Source organism: Nicotiana tomentosiformis, chromosome 6 (assembly GCF_000390325.3).
Source record: "Nicotiana tomentosiformis chromosome 6, ASM39032v3, whole genome shotgun sequence".
Taxonomy (NCBI): domain Eukaryota; kingdom Viridiplantae; phylum Streptophyta; class Magnoliopsida; order Solanales; family Solanaceae; genus Nicotiana; species Nicotiana tomentosiformis.
In genome coordinates, this window is record NC_090817.1 from 9,793,234 (window position 1) to 9,814,249 (window position 21,016).

Below are 21,016 nucleotides of genomic sequence, written 5' to 3' on the forward strand. Positions count from 1 at the left end.
GAAGAGGAACGCGGGTTCCTGGAGAGAACTGGCAGTGGCTCTGCTGGGTTTCATGGTACCACACCGTTGTGATGTCTGAAAATGTGTTCATCATAAATCGCATTCGTTCAATTGCAAATCGTATTTAATGAATGGACTTACAAATTTAGTGAATGCGACTTATACATCGATTTGTTGAAATAAAGTGCGAGTTGTAAATCGTATTTAATGAATGAACTTAGAAATTTAATGATTGCACCTTATGAATCACACTCGAATGCGTTTTATAATCGCATTGACCGATTGAGATTGCGACTTATAAATCGTAGTTTTCGATTACGACTTGTAAATCCTATTCTCCGATTGTGACTTGTAAATCACATTAAAAACCTTTGGATGACTTGGGGCATTTCCAACATTTACCCCCATTTTGAAGATAACTTACTCCAACCATTCCCCTATTCCCCCCCCCCCCCCAAAAGAATATTTTTTTTTATATTCTTCTCTCTCTTCTATATTATATTACTATCTTTCATTTTAATTTTATTTTTTAATTTCCATTAAACAAATTCCATCTTTTATTTTCATTAATTTATATTTTTCATTAAAACAATTCCATAAAATTTTAAATAATATAATTTGTAAGTAATTATTATAGATTAACTAATAATTCAAATAAAAGTGAAATCATTATGATACAAGATTAATTAAATACATATTACATAACGATAAAATTCATTCGAAGTACTACATAAATATTCAACTTCAACCTCTAGTATTCTCCCATAAATAATCTATTAATGCATTACGAAGTACAAAATGAGCATCTTTGTCCTTAATGTATTTTCAATTTTAATGTATTTCAATTTTAGCAACATCAAATGTTTTATATTTGCACCTTTTATTTTTTGTGATGGTTATATTTTTTTCATATAATTATAACTCATAATAAAATTAACTACCAATTTTACATTAAAAAATAGATGCACGATAATTAATTTTTTAAAATTATACGTCAAAGTTAAGATGAAAAATTAATGGCCAAATATCTATACAACCACTTAAACTTGGCTCCAGTTTCTATTTTGACACTTTAACTAAGCCCATTACCTATTGAACACTTTAACCCAAATCAAAGTATGCATATTGAACACAAAAGCTAACATGGCAAAAGAATTGTATTTCAACCCCTCTTAGGCGCGTGAATTTTGATGGTTTTGAAATCATGTTTTTCTTTTCTTTTTTGTTTAAACTAAAATTGACTTTTTTTCTAAAGGCCACTCATAACCACCTAATCTCCACCATTGTCACCTCTGTAAATATGCATCTCCATTATTGCTCTATTTTGCAGCTTCTGAAATGTGACAAAAGAAGGATAGAAGAATATTTTTTTCTCCAACAATAAATTTGGGCAAAATAAATACGTCAATGACTCATTTTCTTCAAATTCTATCCATTATTTTTCAACTTTTTCAGATTCCGCTCACCATCTTCTTCAGCTTCGCCATCTTCTTTCAACCCAGATCTGATTTTTTTTTGTTACACTTACAACAAAGAAATTTTAAAAACAAAAATGATTTGCCTGACTATCAGTTTTAGATTTGATCCCTACGAGAGAAGGGCCTATGAACGAAAGGAGAAGAAGAATGAGGGAGGGGGAAAGATGATGACCAACGATGGGAGTGGAGAAGATGAACAACGACGAGTAAGGTCCAGCGGCTTTTTTACAACCAAAAAAATAACAGTATGGCCTTTTTTTTTTTAACTGATATGGCTTGTTTTAATGATCTGGCATCTATTCATTGATTATATTTTCACATAAGCGCGTTTGAGCTTCACACATTTGTTTTATTTTTTTGGATTAAGTTTTTAATGTTCAATATGCATACTTTGATTTGGGTTAAAGTGTTCAATAGGTAATGAACTTAGTTAAAGTGTCAAAATGAAAATTAGAGCCAAGTTTAAGTGGTCGTATAGGTATTTGGCCAAAATTAATTAGGTAAATATATTATATAAATATAATTAAATAAATATAAAAAGATAAATTAAAAGATTAAATAATAAAAATAATAATATTTTAATAGGAATTCACTCTCCATTTTAGGGACAAACATGGGGAGTGTTGGAGTGAAATTTTCCTATTTTTGTCCAATAAAATGGAAAAATTCCCAGCTACTATTACTTGTCTTGTCATTTTGTATCCGGATCTAATTCTAAAGCAGAAATATTGTACTAATCGGCAGATCCAACATAATCAGTATTGTTCACCTGCTTTATGGAAGGCAAGATGCTAGTTTCTACTCTATTAGAACGGGACAGAGAAGCCTCAACACTAACTGCATATGGGAAAACAAGTCCTCAAAAATTTGCACACAAACTGTTTGTTGAAATGCCAACTGATGATGATGGTATCAACAGTAGCAATAGCAAGGAGAATAGTGTACAGTTGATTGGATCAAGCTACTGATTCAGAATTTATCGCTTCAGTGGTGGTGCAAATGCAGAACTCTTGCCGGAGGAGACGAGATTGACAAACGTTGAACAGAATTGGATTGTTGTTGGGTCGGCAGTTTGTATTTCAGAAACTTCTTTGACATTGAACCGCAATCAGAGTGAAAGCACTGACATTGATGTCAATGAGTCTGACTTTCATATGTAATTCCGCAAGCTCAAAACTCTTGTGCAAGAAATGGTGTTAGCGGTAGAGAAGCTGACCCAATTACCAAGTCCGACGAGGTACATTCTCTTTGGAGTTAGTAGGGGAGGGATTACTACTTTTACCTAGTGGTTTAATAGTAGTTTTTGTATTTGCTGATAATGTTGAGACCTCCGGACTTCACTTTCTTTAGTAGTATTAGGATCGTTTCTCAACTGCATGCTCCAGCTACCAAAATAAGTTTAAGAAGTCATTCTTCTGTACTGTGGCTAATGCAGCTATCACCTTGTACCCGAGTTGTATGGTCTTGAATGCAACTTACTAGGTTGCAGATGTTGCCACAGGAAATAGTGAAATACCAGTTGTATTGAAGTTCGCCTGAGGCAGTGCAAACTTCAGACTCGGGGCCTGAAGTGCAAATTTTAGACCTTGGGGTTTGAAGTTCGCTTGAGGCAGGGTCTGAAGTTAGCCTGAAACAGTGCAAACTTCAGTTCTATTTGTAGTGCAAAGCTAGCTTCACACGACAATCTGAACTTCTTTAATTTTAGTTGTTTTTGCTTTCTATCTCTTGTGTCTCCTTGCAGCAAGTAGTCCAATTCTTGGATTTAATTAATACTAGGGATTTGAAGTCTTGTGTTACTACAACAGCTGATGATTTTTGTAATGTTTGGGTGTCGGATGTTGCTCAATATCTTACATTCAGCATAGAAACTCTTGGTTGCTCTTTCTGAAAGCGAGTTAAAAACTTTTACTGCTATACCTGTTCCATCACTGAGTTTCCCCCTATAAACTGAACCAAAACTTCCCTTTCCAAGTGGATAGGCTTCACAAAAGAATCTGTTGCTCAAGATGTGAAACATTAATTCCTGAAGAATGCAGTAGGTGAAAGAATTGCAGCAAGCTGTGATTCCTCCATTTTCATCTTTACATATTGGTTTCATTTTCTTATCAATATAAGTAGAATGGTACAGCATGAAAATTGTTCATAAGAGGGGAATTACAACATATTTAATCAAAGATGAAACACTTTTTGGCTGGGTACATATAGTAATTTTAACAGAAACTCAATGGTACATTATAAAGTGAGAATTTATCATTTTATTTTATTGCTTTTGTGACATTGCAGGAACAAGCTTACTGTTAGGACCTGATTCTTTGTCATCGGACGTGGCGCGGTTATGGCAAGGATTGAGGCATGATGGCCTTGCCATGGGCCTATGCGGGAGCGGAACGATCATGCGGGACAATGGACGAGAAACATTGTCAGGGGAACAAGTATTGGCCAAAGTCTTGGGACAGGCAAGACAAGTTTGGCAAAGGCTTGTCGAGGCAGTGCGGACAAGTTTGGGGCGGCATGAAGCGGCATGCGCGCCAAAGACAAAGGTACGGACAGTTCGGATTGTGGGGCGCCAAGTACAAGCTAAGCTAAAATGCGGAAGCGCGGAATGATGGCAAAGGGTTTCAATAGCTAAGGCAAAGCTATGTGAGACAAAATACAAGCAATGGCATGGGTGAAACAAGTATTGACAAATACAAGGCAGAAATGCGGCAAAGGCAATGTGCGGGCGGCAAAGAGTGTCGGGCGTGTGCGGCAAAATCATGGACAGCAGGTTGCGGACAAAGACATTGGCGCGGAGCGATGTCAAAATCAGCCAAGGCTGGGCGCAATGCCAGCCCTGGGCGTGCAATAGCTGACCAACAAAAGGGGCACATGCAGTGCACATGCCGTAGCAGTGGGCCGTTGTAGTTTTGTAATGACTTGTATCTATGTCTGTTTAATGCTTGTATGTAATGTCATTTCGTGTTGGAAAAATAGCCTAAGTAGTTGGGGATGTCAACTACAATATTAGGACAGAATTAGCAAAGCTGTGTACAAGGCAGGTTTCAGTGGAAGGTGGGGCCAGTACTCCACCAAAGAGCTTAGTGCTCCAGAAAACAGGGCCAAGTGCTCCACAATGCATGCTGATGAAGGCCATTTCGTGGTTAATGCCCCATTAAGTGGTCAAGGTGCTGATTTAGTGCTTGGAGTGGAACAAGCACTAGAATGAATTGTCCCTTTGTAATATTGTCCCTTCAGATCTGCCAGTGGCAGCACCTATACTTATAAATATGTGGGAATTTCGTGTGAAATTCAGGAGGAAGTCAGATAGAGAAGAGGGTCTTCATAAGAAGAAGAGTGTCTTCGAAAGGAAGTTCTGTTGTGAGACTTCCAAGTGGGAAACAAGAGAGAAACGTGAGGGTTTCTAAGTGTTTCAAACGGGGGCTAAGGCTGGGCATTGGGCAGGTCTTAGTGTGCAAGATCGACTTGTGATCTTTGCTAGACGAAGTGGACTGTGAACGAATTGTGTTCATAGTAAAGTGGGAAACAAGAAAGAAACGTGAGGGTTTCTGAGTGTTTCAGAAGTGGGCTAAGTCTAGGCCTTCGGGCAGGTCTTAGTGTGACAAGATCGACTTGTGATCTTGGCTGGTCGAAGTGGGCTATGAACGACTTGTGTTCATAGCAAAGTGAGGGGTCCTTTGTATATTTTCATATTAATACAAAGGTTGGGATTTTCCCGTACTTGTTTGTGTTCTCTTTATGTTGCTATCGAATTTTGCTTAAGGCCGAACTTGTTGGAAAGTTGGCCAAGTGTTGGAAAAGGCTGAGTAACTTGAGTGTCAGGTTGCTGCCGCGCAGTGTCAATTAGGCGCGAAAATTTGGCCCAATTTGACCCTGTGACAAGCTGGTATCAGAACTGCCCTGATAAACTAATATCAGAGTAGAGCAAAGTTCGTAGCGGTGGTAAGACGATCAGTAGCAGAGTGTGTGTTGCTGTTTGAGAACATGGCTGGTGGCACAAATGCAGAACTGCGCCAAAGAGTGGAACAGTTGGAAGCACTCGTTGGGCAGGCTCTTGAAATGGGTTCTGATTCTTCTGTTCTTGCAAGAATGGCTCGCCTAGAGGCAGATTATGCAGCGAGGTATGAGACTACGCTGGCAGAAATGGCCTTAGTACGCAAGGATGAAGAAGAACTGCGCGAGGAGGTGGTTCAACTTCGAAGGGCGTTACAAAATAATGCCCCTAGAAACAATGATCGCACCAAAATTAGGATCCCGGAGCCAAAGGCTTATGGCGGTGCAAGAAGTGCCAAAGAACTGGAAAATTTCTTGTGGGATATGGAGCAGTATTTCCTGGCTGCTCGTGTGCCGAATGATGAAAAAGTGACCATCACACCGATGTATTTGACGGATGATGCAAAGGTTTGGTGGCGTACACGAGTAGTAGAGGCGGAAAGTGCTGGACTGCCCAAGATTGAAACTTGGGAGACGTTGAAGAAGGAATTAAAATCCCAATTCCTTCCAACAAACTCGTCGTGGGTGGCGAGAGACGGACTGCGCCACTTGAAACAAAGTGGTACGGTAAGGGAGTATGTCAAGGAATTTTCATCCTTGATGCTCAATGTAAGTAACATGGCAGAAGAAGACAAGCTGCATTACTTTATGAGCGGGTTGAAGGGTTGGGCGCAATTAGAGTTGAGAAGGCAGAATGTTCAAAGCCTCTCTACTGCTATTGCAGCGGCAGATGCGTTGGCTGACCTCAATATAGGTCATGACTCTACTGAATCTTCGCATTCAAAGTCCGACGGAAGAAAGGACAAGGGAAAGGAATGGAAGAAAAGTGGGAAAGGCCAAGCTGTCGAAGACGTGGGTCTTGCCAAGAATGGAAGGCAGACGGAGACTTCCAAAGGCAAGGACAGAGGCGGCAAATTCAGTGGCTGCTTCACTTGTGAGAGACCGCACTTGAAGAGGGACTGTCCGGTGCAGGCTAGGGTGAATGTTATGCTGGCTGCGGAGAGACAGGAACAAGTGGCGGAGGCAAATGCCATTGTGGCAAATGTGAATGCACCTACAGGGGAGTTGTTTGTGAACAACCCCTTAGGGTTGATTCGTTAAGTCGGCTCGACGAGGACGTCGATTTCAAAGGGTGCGGGTGGTTTGTTAGGACCTGATTCTTTGTCATCGGACGTGGCGCGGTTATGGCAAGGATTGAGGCATGATGGCCTTGCCATGGGCCTATGCGGGAGCGGAACGATCATGCGGGACAATGGACGAGAAACATTGTCAGGGGAACAAGTATTGGCCAAAGTCTTGGGACAGGCAAGACAAGTTTGGCAAAGGCTTGTCGAGGCAGTGCGGACAAGTTTGGGGCGGCATGAAGCGGCATGCGCGCCAAAGACAAAGGTACGGACAGTTCGGATTGTGGGGCGCCAAGTACAAGCTAAGCTAAAATGCGGAAGCGCGGAATGATGGCAAAGGGTTTCAATAGCTAAGGCAAAGCTATGTGAGACAAAATACAAGCAATGGCATGGGTGAAACAAGTATTGACAAATACAAGGCAGAAATGCGGCAAAGGCAATGTGCGGGCGGCAAAGAGTGTCGGGCGTGTGCGGCAAAATCATGGACAGCAGGTTGCGGACAAAGACATTGGCGCGGAGCGATGTCAAAATCAGCCAAGGCTGGGCGCAATGCCAGCCCTGGGCGTGCAATAGCTGACCAACAAAAGGGGCACATGCAGTGCACATGCCGTAGCAGTGGGCCGTTGTAGTTTTGTAATGACTTGTATCTATGTCTGTTTAATGCTTGTATGTAATGTCATTTCGTGTTGGAAAAATAGCCTAAGTAGTTGGGGATGTCAACTACAATATTAGGACAGAATTAGCAAAGCTGTGTACAAGGCAGGTTTCAGTGGAAGGTGGGGCCAGTACTCCACCAAAGAGCTTAGTGCTCCAGAAAACAGGGCCAAGTGCTCCACAATGCATGCTGATGAAGGCCATTTCGTGGTTAATGCCCCATTAAGTGGTCAAGGTGCTGATTTAGTGCTTGGAGTGGAACAAGCACTAGAATGAATTGTCCCTTTGTAATATTGTCCCTTCAGATCTGCCAGTGGCAGCACCTATACTTATAAATAGGTGGGAATTTCGTGTGAAATTCAGGAGGAAGTCAGATAGAGAAGAGGGTCTTCATAAGAAGAAGAGTGTCTTCGAAAGGAAGTTCTGTTGTGAGACTTCCAAGTGGGAAACAAGAGAGAAACGTGAGGGTTTCTAAGTGTTTCAAACGGGGGCTAAGGCTGGGCATTGGGCAGGTCTTAGTGTGCAAGATCGACTTGTGATCTTTGCTAGACGAAGTGGACTGTGAACGAATTGTGTTCATAGTAAAGTGGGAAACAAGAAAGAAACGTGAGGGTTTCTGAGTGTTTCAGAAGTGGGCTAAGTCTAGGCCTTCGGGCAGGTCTTAGTGTGACAAGATCGACTTGTGATCTTGGCTGGTCGAAGTGGGCTATGAACGACTTGTGTTCATAGCAAAGTGAGGGGTCCTTTGTATATTTTCATATTAATACAAAGGTTGGGATTTTTCCGTACTTGTTTGTGTTCTCTTTATGTTGCTATCGAATTTTGCTTAAGGCCGAACTTGTTGGAAAGTTGGCCAAGTGTTGGAAAAGGCTGAGTAACTTGAGTGTCAGGTTGCTGCCGCGCAGTGTCAATTAGGCGCGAAAATTTGGCCCAATTTGACCCTGTGACACTTACCAACTTGGGAGTTAGTGTGATTTATAGAATGTTTGGCAAAGCAATTTTTTTTTTTTTTTTTCAAAAGCACTTTTTGTAAAAAATTGAGCTGTTTGGCCAAGCTTTTAGAAGAAAAAAAAAGTGCTTTTGAGAAGAAACAAAAGCAGTTTTTTAGAAGTAGAAAAAAATAGTTTCTCTCCGAAAGCATTTTTCTGAGAAGCACTTTTGAAAAAAATACACTTAGAAGTAGTTTTCAAAAGCTTGGTCAAACACTAATTACTGCTCAAAAGTACTTTTTAAATTAATTAGCCAAACACAAACTGCTTCTCACCAAAAGCACTTTTTTAAAAGTACTTTTGAGAAAAACACTTCTCAAAATAAGTTGATTTTAGAAGTTTGGCCAAACGGGCTATTATACTGTTAGACTGCAATCTAATCTTCTGTGATGAGTCCTCTAAAAAAGGAAATTGATCAACCAAGGTCTAGGTAGGTTTGAACTGATTCTTATCCACTAATTGAACGTCACATCATCTACAGTTTTGTTAATAATGAATCAGAAAATGGAAAAAAACTGCAAGTTGGAGCAGGAAATTTACGAAGAGAGCATTGAGTATATTATATACTGTATATACAACAAACTCTGCATTTGTTTATAAATGAAAAAATATGATACTGCATTGATTGGAATTGTCAATACATGAACATTTCGGGTAAGCTATCAAATACTTATCCAGAAACTGCCTTTTAACTTGTAAGGAAGGGAAAGGATTTCAAACATTGCTATGATATTATTCCTAAATTTATCCCCCTAACTAGAGGGAGATATTATAGCTTGAACAGTTTAGTCAGTGGATGCAAAATATTGATGTATCTACGACCTACTAAGATGCAGAATATTATTGCGTATTCTGTTACTTCTTTGTGAGACAATAAATTTGAATTCACTAGCTCAAAGTATTGTTCTAGTGGTAAGAGTACATTGCTTGGTGTGTGAGCTAGGCACACGTCACGAATTCGAACTTTATCTTAAATAGAAGTCTGATAATCTAAGTGGAGAAAAAAAGACGAAGTTGTCCGTTATTCACAGAGTTTCAAATTACGCGGCACTATCCCTCGAAATATTTCGTGATTATCGAAAAACTTAGAATGCTGCATATATATTTTTCAATACTTTTGAGCACTCAATGATGGAATTGTTGAAATGTGATCATATGTGTCCAGCCTTTTAGACAATATTTGGTGGATTATTGGGAACTGATATCATCAAATGTTCCATTCATCTCAATTCCTCTGTCATGCTTATCCTAGGGATATATATATGTCACGACCCAAATTCATGGCACATATTTTTCGTGTTGGGCCTAAATCCGTACGGATTTGTCTTGCGGGTTACGCCACATCGAGCTCCAAAAGTGCGTTTACTATGTAAACTTGTATCATGCCTTATAAAGCTCTTCACTATCCCCTCCTATTTTGATGTGGGATTCGCCTAAGGTGACATGTGCACCCCTTCTTCAGAAGTTTGCTAGCCTAGAAGCTCGTCAGTCCTGTTTGACCCGTCCTCATCGACCCGCCCTCCGTCATGGGTATCACATTCACCCCCTTAGGACTCCTCGCCCTCGTTGAGGTTTGCCACATCTTTGAGAAGGTGGTGATCCAAGCCCATGGCACGTATTGTCTGCTTTAGGCCTAGTCCCGTACGAATTTGTCTTTTTGGGCTACGCCACCTCGAGCCTCAAAGGCGTGCACCATGTGAACTTATGTCATACCTTATATAACTCTTCACTTTCCTCTCCTATTCCGATATGGGATTCGTCTAAGGTGACATGTGCACCCCTTATTCAGAAGCTTGTAAGCCTAGAAATCTGTCAGTCATGCTTGACCCGGCCTCATTGGCCCGCCCTCCGACATGGACATCATTAATCCACGTGTCAAGTCTATTCTTCCACAAATACAAAGAGTGTTGCTTGGTATGTGAGTTTGGCATACGTCAAGAAGAAAAGACGAAATTGTCCGTTATCCACCGAATTTCAAATTTCGTAGCACTATATTTCTCGATTATCCAAAAACTTAGAATGATGCATATATATTTTTCAAAAGTTTGAGCGCTATGCACCTTATGCCTTTTATCTATATCCATCCAATGATAGGATTGTTGAAATGTGATAATGTGTGTCCAACCTTTTAGACGATATTTGGTGCATTATTGGTAACGGATAGCAGCAAATGTCCAATTCATCTAACAAGCTTCTCATATGGATATATCTATAATTTTCTTGAGTCATGGTATACAAGTAATTTTGCATATAGATGTATAGTTTGTTTGGCCAAACTTTTAAAATTTGCTTATTTTGAGAAATAAAAAGTATTTTTGGTGAGAATCAGTTTATGTTTGACTAATTAATTTGGAAAACACTTTTGAGCAACAATTAGTTTTTGGCCAAGCTTTTAAAAAATGTTTCTAAATGTATTTTTCTCAAAAGTTCTTTTCAAAAAAGTGTTTATGAGGAGAAGCTATTTTTTTCTATTTTTCAAAAATTATTTCTGCTTCTACTCAAAAGTACTTTTTTTTCTTTGAAAAAGCTTGGCCAAATAACTTCACTTTGAAAAAAGCACTTTTGACTGGAAAAAAAAATACTTTTGGCCAAAAAAAAAAAGCTTGACCAAACATGCTAGTAGTTTGAAACAATCTCTTTTGTTTGGTTTATAATATTTCCATGGAACAACTTTTGGGTATAAATTTTAGTCATGATTTTATATTTTCCATAATCATAAAAGCAATGTGCTGGTCAAATACTAGTTTATCAACCTCGGTGTTCATTTACTTCAGTTATGTGTATCATATTCGTTGTATTCTTCCCTAAAGAAACCAATAAAGTTTTTCTGGACGTATCTCGGTTATGAATTATATTGCTTGAACTTTTGAAAAATATTGTCGGATGCGTGACTAATCCTCCAAAAGTAATACAGTTTATTAAGGATCTGATTAGGATACAACAAATATTTTTGGAGAGTTAAAACGGCATAAGTTATGAGGAGGCCGGAGAGATAGTGTAGAGTTACAATCAAGAAATATGAAAATCATACACTTTAATCCACAGTTTTTTTAAAAGTTTTTGCGTTTCTTTTTTTTTTTTCCTCCAAAAAGTTGGAAAATAATTTTGAAATTTGTTTTTCAAACTTTAAACAAACGCTAGATTCCAATTTGAATCTCCCATTGGATTAGATTTTGACAAATTTGACACCAAGTGGACGTTTGGACATAAGAATTGTAAAAATCCAAAATAAGGGGGTGAAATTTCTAGTGAAAAAATGGTATTTGAAATTTTTGACATAAGAAATTTTTCACTTTTTTCGAAATCATCGTTTGGTCATAAATTTTATAATTTTTACTAAGATGTATTTTGGAATTTTTTCAAAATTTGAAAAACTCCAAAAAGCTGTTTTTCAAAATTTCCACTTAGATCTCTCACAAAACTTCAAAAACAACCCAAAATTATATTCATGTCGAAGCAGAACTCTAATTTTCAAATACCATTTTCATTTGAAAAAAAATTTCACATTTTTTTTGGTATTTTACAATTCTTATGTCTAAACGCCACTTAGAGTTGTGTTTGGATATGAATATAATTTTAGATTATTTTTTAAGTTTTATGAGTGATTTTAGTGAAAATTTTAAAAAATAACTTTTTGAATTTTTTTTTTAAATTTCGAAAATTTCCAAAATATATATTCAAATGAAAATTGAATTTTTTTTGAACAAACGCTAATTTAGAAAAAGTGATTTTTAAAAAAAGAAAAGAAAATTCTATTATGTACAAAATGGCTCAACTCCTCAAAAGTCCAAATGAATCAGAATATAATATCTTTCACTATAATCTTGCATTGTCACATGTTGCTAGTAATCTTGAATGGTCACATCTTGCTTTTCTTTTTGCATTTTCGTCCAACTTTTGCTTTAAACTGTGCTTTTTCAACTTTCTCCGCATTATATTCACTTTTTGATTTGTTTTTTCCAAAAGTTTCCGTTCTAAGATTCTCTTCAGATTTGTTCTACTCGGTAAAAAAATGCTAATAAGTGCCAATTGTTTTTTAAGAACCAAACAGATCTTTTTTGTTGCAAATTTATTTTGCTACCTTTAATCAGAAGAATAATTAGAAACTTTTTAAATTACTTAAGAAAGTTCACAAATTGCAAACCTTATATTTTTGTAAACATAAGAAAATTTATAAAATATTATAGTCAGAGAAACTATTTTTTTGTGTCAAAGTACTGCCCCTCTATAAAAAGTAAGTACTTAATACCTCTGTCGACAGACATTAGTCTATGACTTTAGTTTCGTTCTCACCATTATATTACCTTTGCTTGTTATAACACCTAATATGTTTTATTGTCAAGGTTATAAATTTTATATCTTAATGATGTAAATATTCTTTGAGTGTGGTCGCAAACCATATCTTGATTGTCCAATTTATGAGTACATCCTTCATTCCCTTTTATTAGTTCAGTACGTTAAAAATATTTTTCTCTTCTACCTGTACATTTTAACAAATTAAAAAAAAAATTATTATTTTCTTTCGGTGTTATCCTTATTATTAAGTACCCACATTTCCTCATTATTGTTTTATTGATAGGATTTTAACAACTAATTATAGAGATAATTTAGTAAAAGAACGGTTAATAAAGTTTCTTAAAAGGGTGTCAAATCAATACTCACTCGGGTTCACTTTGATTTTTTTGGTTCTTTATACATATGCTAAGGAATTTACCATTTAGCATTAATTAATAATGAAATTGATCATATTATTCTTAATTTACTCATTGAAAATATAACAAATTACTCCTAGGTTCTTTACTCCAATGACAACTTTGAAAAGAAGAAATTAATTACTTCGTGATATCTGAAAAAATCAAATATTGCGGACCACAAAAAAAAGACCAAAAAATCATTTAAAATGGATCAGAGGGAGTACTGAACTATGAAAGTAGCATAAAAGAGGATGTTGAGATGTATGTGCGTGCATACTAGGCTGAATAAGATTAGGATTGAAGGTATTTGGGAGAGGGTACGCGTGGCCCCGGTGAACGAGAAGATGCGGGAAGCTCGACTTAGATGGTTCGGACACGTGCGGAGAAGAAGCCTAGATACCCCGGTTAGGATATGTGAGCGGTTGGCTTTGGCAGGTACGAGAAGAGGTAGAAGGTGGCCTAAAAAGTATTGGGGCGAGGTGATCAGACAGGACATGGCGTGACTCCAGATTTATGAAGATATAGCTCTTGATATGAAGGTGTAGAGGTCGAGCATTAGGGTTGTAGGTTAAGGGATAGTCGAACGGTTTTCCTCTTTGTGTCAGCTAGTGTGATAGTGTTAGTCTAGGACTGCTAGCGGTTTATGTTGTGTTTTACATTTTTGCATAGTCTTTGTGTTATTGCTTTTCTATTTATTTGTTGTCTCTCACGTTGCTGGTATTATTTTTCTGGTTTCTGTTGTTGTTATGGATCTATTGTCTTTGAGTTTCGGGTCTTTCAGAACTCTCTACCCCTTTGGATAATAGGTAAAGTTTGCATACATTCTACCATCTTTAAACCCGACTGATAAGATTTTATTGAGTTTTTATTGTTGTTGTTGTTGGAGTACCGAGCTAATAGTAATAAAAAGGAAGATGGAGGAAGTACCATTAAGCAACTATTGTGGCGCATATTTCCAATGTCGTAGAAACAATGAGACAAATAAATGCGTGGTTTGATAAAGACAACATTTGAGTCAACTATTTATTGAATGGCAATGAAACATATAGCCCGCTTCGTGGGCGTTTAGACATAGGAATTGTAAAATTTAAAAATAGGGTGAAAATAATTTTAAAGTAAAAATGATATTTTAAATTTAGAATTGTGTTTGAACATGAATATAATTTTGGGTTGTTTCTGAAGTTTTGTGAATGATTTACGTAAAACTTTTGAAAAATAGCTCTTTAGAGTTTTTCAAATTTTCGAAAATTTCCAAATTACATATTTAAGTAAAAATTGAAAATTTTATGAACAACGCTGATTTCGAAGGAAAATTTTTCTTATGTCCAAACGGTAATATCAGTTTATTTTGAGAAATATTTTTTTCGAAAATACTTTTCAAAAAAGTATTTTTGGTAATAAGCAGTCTGTATTTGGCTAACTAATTTGAAAAACACTTTTGAACAGGAATTAATGTTTGGCCAAATTTTTAAAAATTGCTTCTAAGTGTATTTTTCTCAAAAGCGTTTATTAGAAAAATACTTTTAAAGAGAAACTATTTTTTCTACTTCTCAAAAATTGCTTCTGCTTCTCCTCAAAAATATTTTTTTCCTTTTAAAAGCTGAGCCAAACACCTCATTTTTTGGGGAAAATTACTTTTGGCAGGAAAAAAAACATATCTGGCCCCAAAAAATGGTTCGCCAAACAGGCTAATAGTTCTAGTGGTTACAAATCCGGGGGGGGGGGGATAAAGACTCTCATATTCAGTATGTGTTTTGAACATAGTAGCCAACACCTTGTAATATTTATGTAATTGACAAAAAAAGCCATAAAGAAAGTCAAGAATATAATAAAAACAACAAATAAGTAAAAGTAGACTTTATGTTAGGTTTGATGTTATTAATATAATCAACAACTCTATATATTTGGTAAGTTTTTCTAAAAATAGGAAATGAGTTTAAATCGAACTATGTATATTCATATCTCTGAAGTATATGTTAAATGGATTGAAGAATTATTTCGAGTGCGAATTCAGATTTAATAAGATCTAGTGGCGGAGCCCAGACTTTTATACAAGCGGATTCAGACCTTAAAAATATTCGACAGTAAAAGAGATGTTGAATTAACAAATAAATATGATTTACCTAGTGCTCTTTATTTTGGTTCTAACAAAACCTTAAAGAAAATTTGCCTATGTATATAACAACTGATTTATTTACCTTTACAATTTGACAAGTTATTAAACTTCATAAATCTTTATAAATTTTACCGTAACAAACATAAGTTTGATCTATATTTATAATACTAGACTTTATTTATTAATTTTACTTTAACTTGCACTAATTGTTACCAGAAAAAATAGAAAAGAGCTAAGCTAAATTAATAATTTCATAAAGAAAGCTCCATAACTATGGAAAGAGACTAAATTAAAATTTACAAAAAGAAAAAGAAAAAGAAGAAGACTAAAGGCGTTTGCACATAAGAATAGTAAAATTCCAAAACAAAAGTGAATTTTTTTTTCAAGTAAAGATGGTATTTGAAAATTAGAATTGTGTTGTGACATGAATATAATTTTGGGTTGTTTTTGAAGTTTTGTGAGTGATTTGAGTAAAAATTTTGAAAAATAACCTTTTGGAGTTTTTCAAATTTTCGAAAAATTATAAAATTCATCTTCAAGCGAAAATTGAAAATTTTATGGTCAAACACTTATTTAGAAAAAAATAATGTGATTTTTTTTTTATGCCCAAACAGACTCGAAGAAGTGTTGATAACGAGCTTGAAAAAGTGAAAAAAACCCAAATAATGTTGAAGTTTTTGTTCGAGCACGCAACCAATTGCAAAAGCTTAAGCGGGTTCAACTGCTTTATTTTTATTGTATCTTTTTTATTCAAAAAATAATTTTCACACATATTAATAGTAAAAATTATGTACGAATCGGGTTCAATTGACCTCCCTTGAATCAATGTGGGTCCGCCCCCGGTCAAATCCTAATGTGTATATGAGATATCAAGTGAAATAAAATAAAATAATTATTCGGCACTCTCCAACTATGTCTTTGTTATGCTTAAGATGTATTTGGACAGTGCAAGAACTTTGAATTCTTTTTATATTATCTGATTAATTGTAGGTTAAATATTATTAATTGCTTAGAAATATAATTTATGGAGATTGATAACTAAAGGGTAATCTGTAATTGTCACGACCCAAAATCCACTAAAGGGCGTGATGACGTCTAATATCGTCGTCACGCAAGCTAACGGTGATTCACTAATTTAATCACTCATTTTAGTATTTTGAAATCATAATTTTTATTAATTAAATAGTATAGAAATAAAATATACATGGGAGAAATGTTAATAACTACGTGATCTGCAATGACAAACAACAGAAGGAACCCCCAAAACCCGGTGTCACACGTGCATGTGCATCAACTAGGAAATATATTAAAATACAACATTTGTCTAGAATATAAATCAGGCGAAAAAAATATAATAACCTTGATGGATACTCTGTAAGCTACGGAGCGTAACATGGAATGTAGCTCATGGTAAAGTCCCCACAATAGCTGCGTCGTTGTGCCCAAACGACCATTAGACATATAAGTACCAAAAAGTGCAGCAAGTGTAGCATGAGTACGTAAATCAACGCGTACCCAATAAGTATCTAGCCTAACCCCAGAGAAGTAGTGACGAGGGGTCGACATTGACACTTATTAGAGGTCCAATAAGACAGATACAATAGGAGTAAACAGATGTGAATCAGAGTAAATAAACGAATATAACAGGTGTAGATACGTGGTGCAACTCTCTTCTCAAAAATATCTCAAGCCCTCAGCTAGTAGTCACCTCCTCAATCGGAGTATATATAATATGGACCTTACCAGATATGTCGACATAGTTCAATCAGGGGAAGCTCACAGATATGCTGGCTTCTTGCCAATTATTGCGCACGATTTCTTAAGATTATTTCATAGAAATGTCGAGGCGTACGACCCAATCCATCGTAACATTGTCAAATCATAGATACATCTATTTTATTGTCGAGATGAAGGGCCAGCTCCCATGAGAGTGTGGTACATAAATCATGTCGTAGCGTACGGCCCGATTCCATTAGTGTGCGCACTACCGAGGGTCGAACGGTACGAACCATTGATGTATGTATCCTGCCGAGGCGAATAACCCGATACCATTAGAATAAGAAGCTTTGACGGGTCCTTGACCCTACTCACGAATAGACGTGTGAGTCATAACTTATTAAGGAAAACCTTTCGATGAGAATGCATAACGTGGGAGAAATTCGTAAGAAGAGTACAATTATCTTGCGGCTAATCATGAAGCCCGTCGAATATCTACAATAGCAAGTCAATCACTCTACACAAGTCTAGTCTCAAGTCTCAACGTAATATGACGGAATTTAATAGTTAAGAGACAACTCAAATAGTACAGTCATAGCATGGCGAAAACCTAAGTCTACCCGGACATAATATGAATCTAGCTACGCACGGACTCTCGTCACTCGATGCGTACGTAGCCCCAACAACAAGTAACACATAACAAATACATCACATATGGGTGGTTTTCCACTCACAGAGTTAGACAGGAGATTTACCTCACTAAGAAGTTCCATAACTGGTTCCAAAGCTTCTCTAACACCTCAAACTAATGTCCGTCGATCCAAAACTATTCAAACATATGTGCAAACCAATCAAAATATTTTCTAATACCCATAATTAATAATTTTAAATAATTCCCCACTCCGCTCGAAAAGTCGATAAAATCAACCCTCGGGCCCACGTACCCGGATTCCGAAAAATCTTGAAGATAAATCTTACCCATAACACCATGAACTCAAATATATAATTTATTCTTAATTTCGTGTCCAATTTCATGGTCAAAATCCGAAAATACCAAATCTTATATTTTCTACCCCCTCCCCACCCCCACAATTTCTACTAATTTTGTGTTTAAATCCTTATACAAACCATGTATTTAACTTTTAATAGGTGGGAATCACTTACCTTGTGTTGCTTGATGAAAATCTCTCCTTTAAGCTCTCCAAAATCGCCCCAACCAAGTGAATTATGAAAGAAAAATGGCCAAATCCCTTTTGATAAAAACCTTACTGCCTAGCGTCCTTTCGCATCTGCAGAATATGAGCGGCTTCTGCGGAATATGAGCTGTTTCTACGGCATAGAGTCCATTTTTGCGGCTCTCTTTAGGTCCCTAAATCTCCGCATCTGCAGCCCCTCCAGCACTTCTGCGGCTCCTCATGTGCAGTGGCGGTCCCGCTTCGGTGGAACTCGACCACGTCTGCGGTCCTGGCCTTCCCCAGCCATTCTGGTTCTGCGATCGCTCAACCATAGGTGCGACTTAGCTTCTACGGTCCACCTGCTCGCTTCTGCGACCCCATCCCCAATCACGTTTGGCCGCTTCTGCGGCACTGCACCTGCGGCCAAAACCTCACATGTACGGTTACACTAGATATGCTTCCACTAGCATTCTCATAAGGCCAAATTCAATCAGTTAACTATCCAGAATCTACCCGAGGCCCTCAAGACCTTAACGAAATATACTAACACGCCCCAAAATATAATACGAACTTAGTCAAGCCTTCAAATCACATCAAACAATGCTAACACCACGAATCGCACCTCAATTCAAGCTTAATGAACTTTAGAACTTCAAACTTCTACATTCGTAGCCGAAACCTATCAAATCAAATCCGATTGACCTCGAATTTTGCATACAAGTCATAATTGACATAACGAAGCTACTCCAAAGCTCTGAACCCCAAATGGACATTTATAACATTTAAAATCACTTCAAGTCAAACTTAGAATTTCTTAAACCTTTAAAATACCAACCTTCCATAATAAGCCGCTGAAATGCTCCTGGGTGAACCGATCTCAACCCGAACATACGCCCAAGTCTGAAATTATCATACGAACATATTGGAACCTTCAAATTCCGATTCCAAGGTTGTTTACTCAAATGTCACACCGTAGTCAATTCTTCCAACTTAAAGCTTCTGAAATTAGAATTTTTTCTTTCCAAATCAACTCCGAACTTCCCGAAATTCAGTTCCGACCACACGTACAAGTCATAATACCTGAAGTGAAGCTACTTAAGGCCTCAAACCGCAGAACGACGCTCTAGAGCTCAAAATGACCGGTCGGATCGTTACATTCTCCCCCACTTAAACATACGTTTGTCCTCGAACGTGCTAAGGACTGCTCCAGAGTTATCCAAAATCATTGTTTAACAACTCGTGCACCTGCCCATGCTGAGCATATTAGATCGAGCCAAACTGAAGGTCCTCTATTTTATTTAGTCAATAAGCCTTAGAACCAAATTCCAACTCCGAGTTTCTTTACAAGACCTGATTCTAACACACTAACACCGTGCCAATCATTACACAATGTATCAAAACATGATCACGCATCTATGCTGAAATCACACCATGCACCACATAAGTCGATTGCCTATAATAACATCCTCCTACCACAATAACTGAAATTTCACAAATTTGGTACCCATAATACATCTCATGACGTATATAAATCTTGTTCCAACTCTCGCAATACTGCCACGACGACAAAGACACGTAGCAACTCATAACTACCTGCCGAATCAATAATTTATGGAGTCTCTCCCCCTGACAATAACCATTACCTCGTTCCGAATCGAATAAAGATATTTTCTCGTCAATGTACCTTATATAAATCTGATTGCACAAATTTCAGGTCCAATTATCTCGTCTCATCCAGTACAAGCCGCTCAGGCAATAAGCCGCCTCAAACATTGACTCGGATCTCTTATGACACCATCAATGCGCCGATAAGTTACAACTCAAATATGACACACAAGGAGGAACAAACTTTGGAAAAGAATTATCCAGCTCGCGTAACGAATAAAACGGTCGAACAGATGTTCTGAACCCTTCTTAGAGAATGAGAAACATAATACGCAGGGATAGATTTATGGAGCCGTACCCAACATAACGTTGTTGCGGCATGTAACCTAATCCAAACATTATACCGTTGCGGCGTGCAACCCGATTCGAATAACGTACCCGTGACGGCGTGCCACTCGATCCACTCAAAACAACAAATAAGGACATACTCACCAAGACATAATGCTTATACCTACAGAATGCCGAATATCGTCCATAAACACGCTAAGTGCAAAAATACAACTCTGGGGAGACGGATAGCACAATACGTCACAAACCCCAAGCACGACTAAGGTGCGATAAATGACTTGCATCTCGAGAGTAATCCTGCTCATATGACACTATAATCTACACTAGAACTCAACACACATGCAAATAATCAAGTTGTCTCAATCCGGCACAACCCCCCACAGTTCACAACCAAAGGAATAGAGCGCTTTCTAGGCATAAACCTTCACATTAACGATAGTATCAAAAATCTTTGTACTTGGTTTCGATCTTTAACCATCAAGTGACTAGCACATCACACTCATACAATTTCCTCGTGGGGTACGCTCCTACGACCTTCCGCTCAGGTAGCCAAGTCTGCACATCCATACCACTAACTGTACTAATTCTGTAAAGCAAATCACAATCCGAAAATCAATATATAATGCCTCTTCCACAGAACACCATTCTCATGCGGCACTAAGATAACACCAGCTCACTCTAAACATCTGAATACTTTCTTGATCATCCGAGCTCTTGACATTCTTATCAACATCGAACCACAACCTTGATCCTCAACTTTCAATTTCACACGCCGCTCACTGCACCCATCATGCCACTACGCGGGAATACATGAATTAATCATAACCCCTGCACTACCAGTAGAATAACGTTTCATTGGCTAGAAACCTTTCACTTAGCTCATTTTTGAAGAACCGATGCAACACGCAACGGAATTCCCAAATCGCAGAAAACACAACCTCAAACTGTGATCTAAACCGTCATAGCTCTTTCGGAATCCATTTACACAACAAAGGCATTTGAATCAAATACCTCCCAAATCAATCAGGTTATGGTGGTTGTCAAGCCCACACATACAGCCAAAAACCACATGTATGACTTCACACACAGAAGGGGATGTTAATTGCCCCAATCATGCCAATTCAAGC

At 37.5% G+C, this 21,016-nt stretch overlaps 1 protein-coding gene across 1 annotated transcript; it reads left to right on the plus strand.

Moving 5' to 3' along the window:
- Window positions 1-1,354: 1,354 nt before the first annotated feature.
- LOC104092874 (uncharacterized) lies at window positions 1,355-7,988 on the plus strand. Its single transcript, XM_070177088.1, has 3 exons — window positions 1,355-1,723; window positions 2,223-2,715; window positions 3,762-7,988. Exon 3 carries the CDS (start codon window positions 5,460-5,462, stop codon window positions 6,567-6,569), a length of 1,110 nt encoding a protein of 369 aa, XP_070033189.1. The 5' UTR covers window positions 1,355-1,723; window positions 2,223-2,715; window positions 3,762-5,459; the 3' UTR covers window positions 6,570-7,988.
- Window positions 7,989-21,016: the final 13,028 nt, after the last annotated feature.

Bases quoted from the DNA above. Each gene is read 5' to 3' on its own strand.
- LOC104092874 (XM_070177088.1), top strand. From the start codon at position 5,460: ATGGCTGGTGGCACAAATGCAGAACTGCGCCAAAGAGTGGAACAGTTG.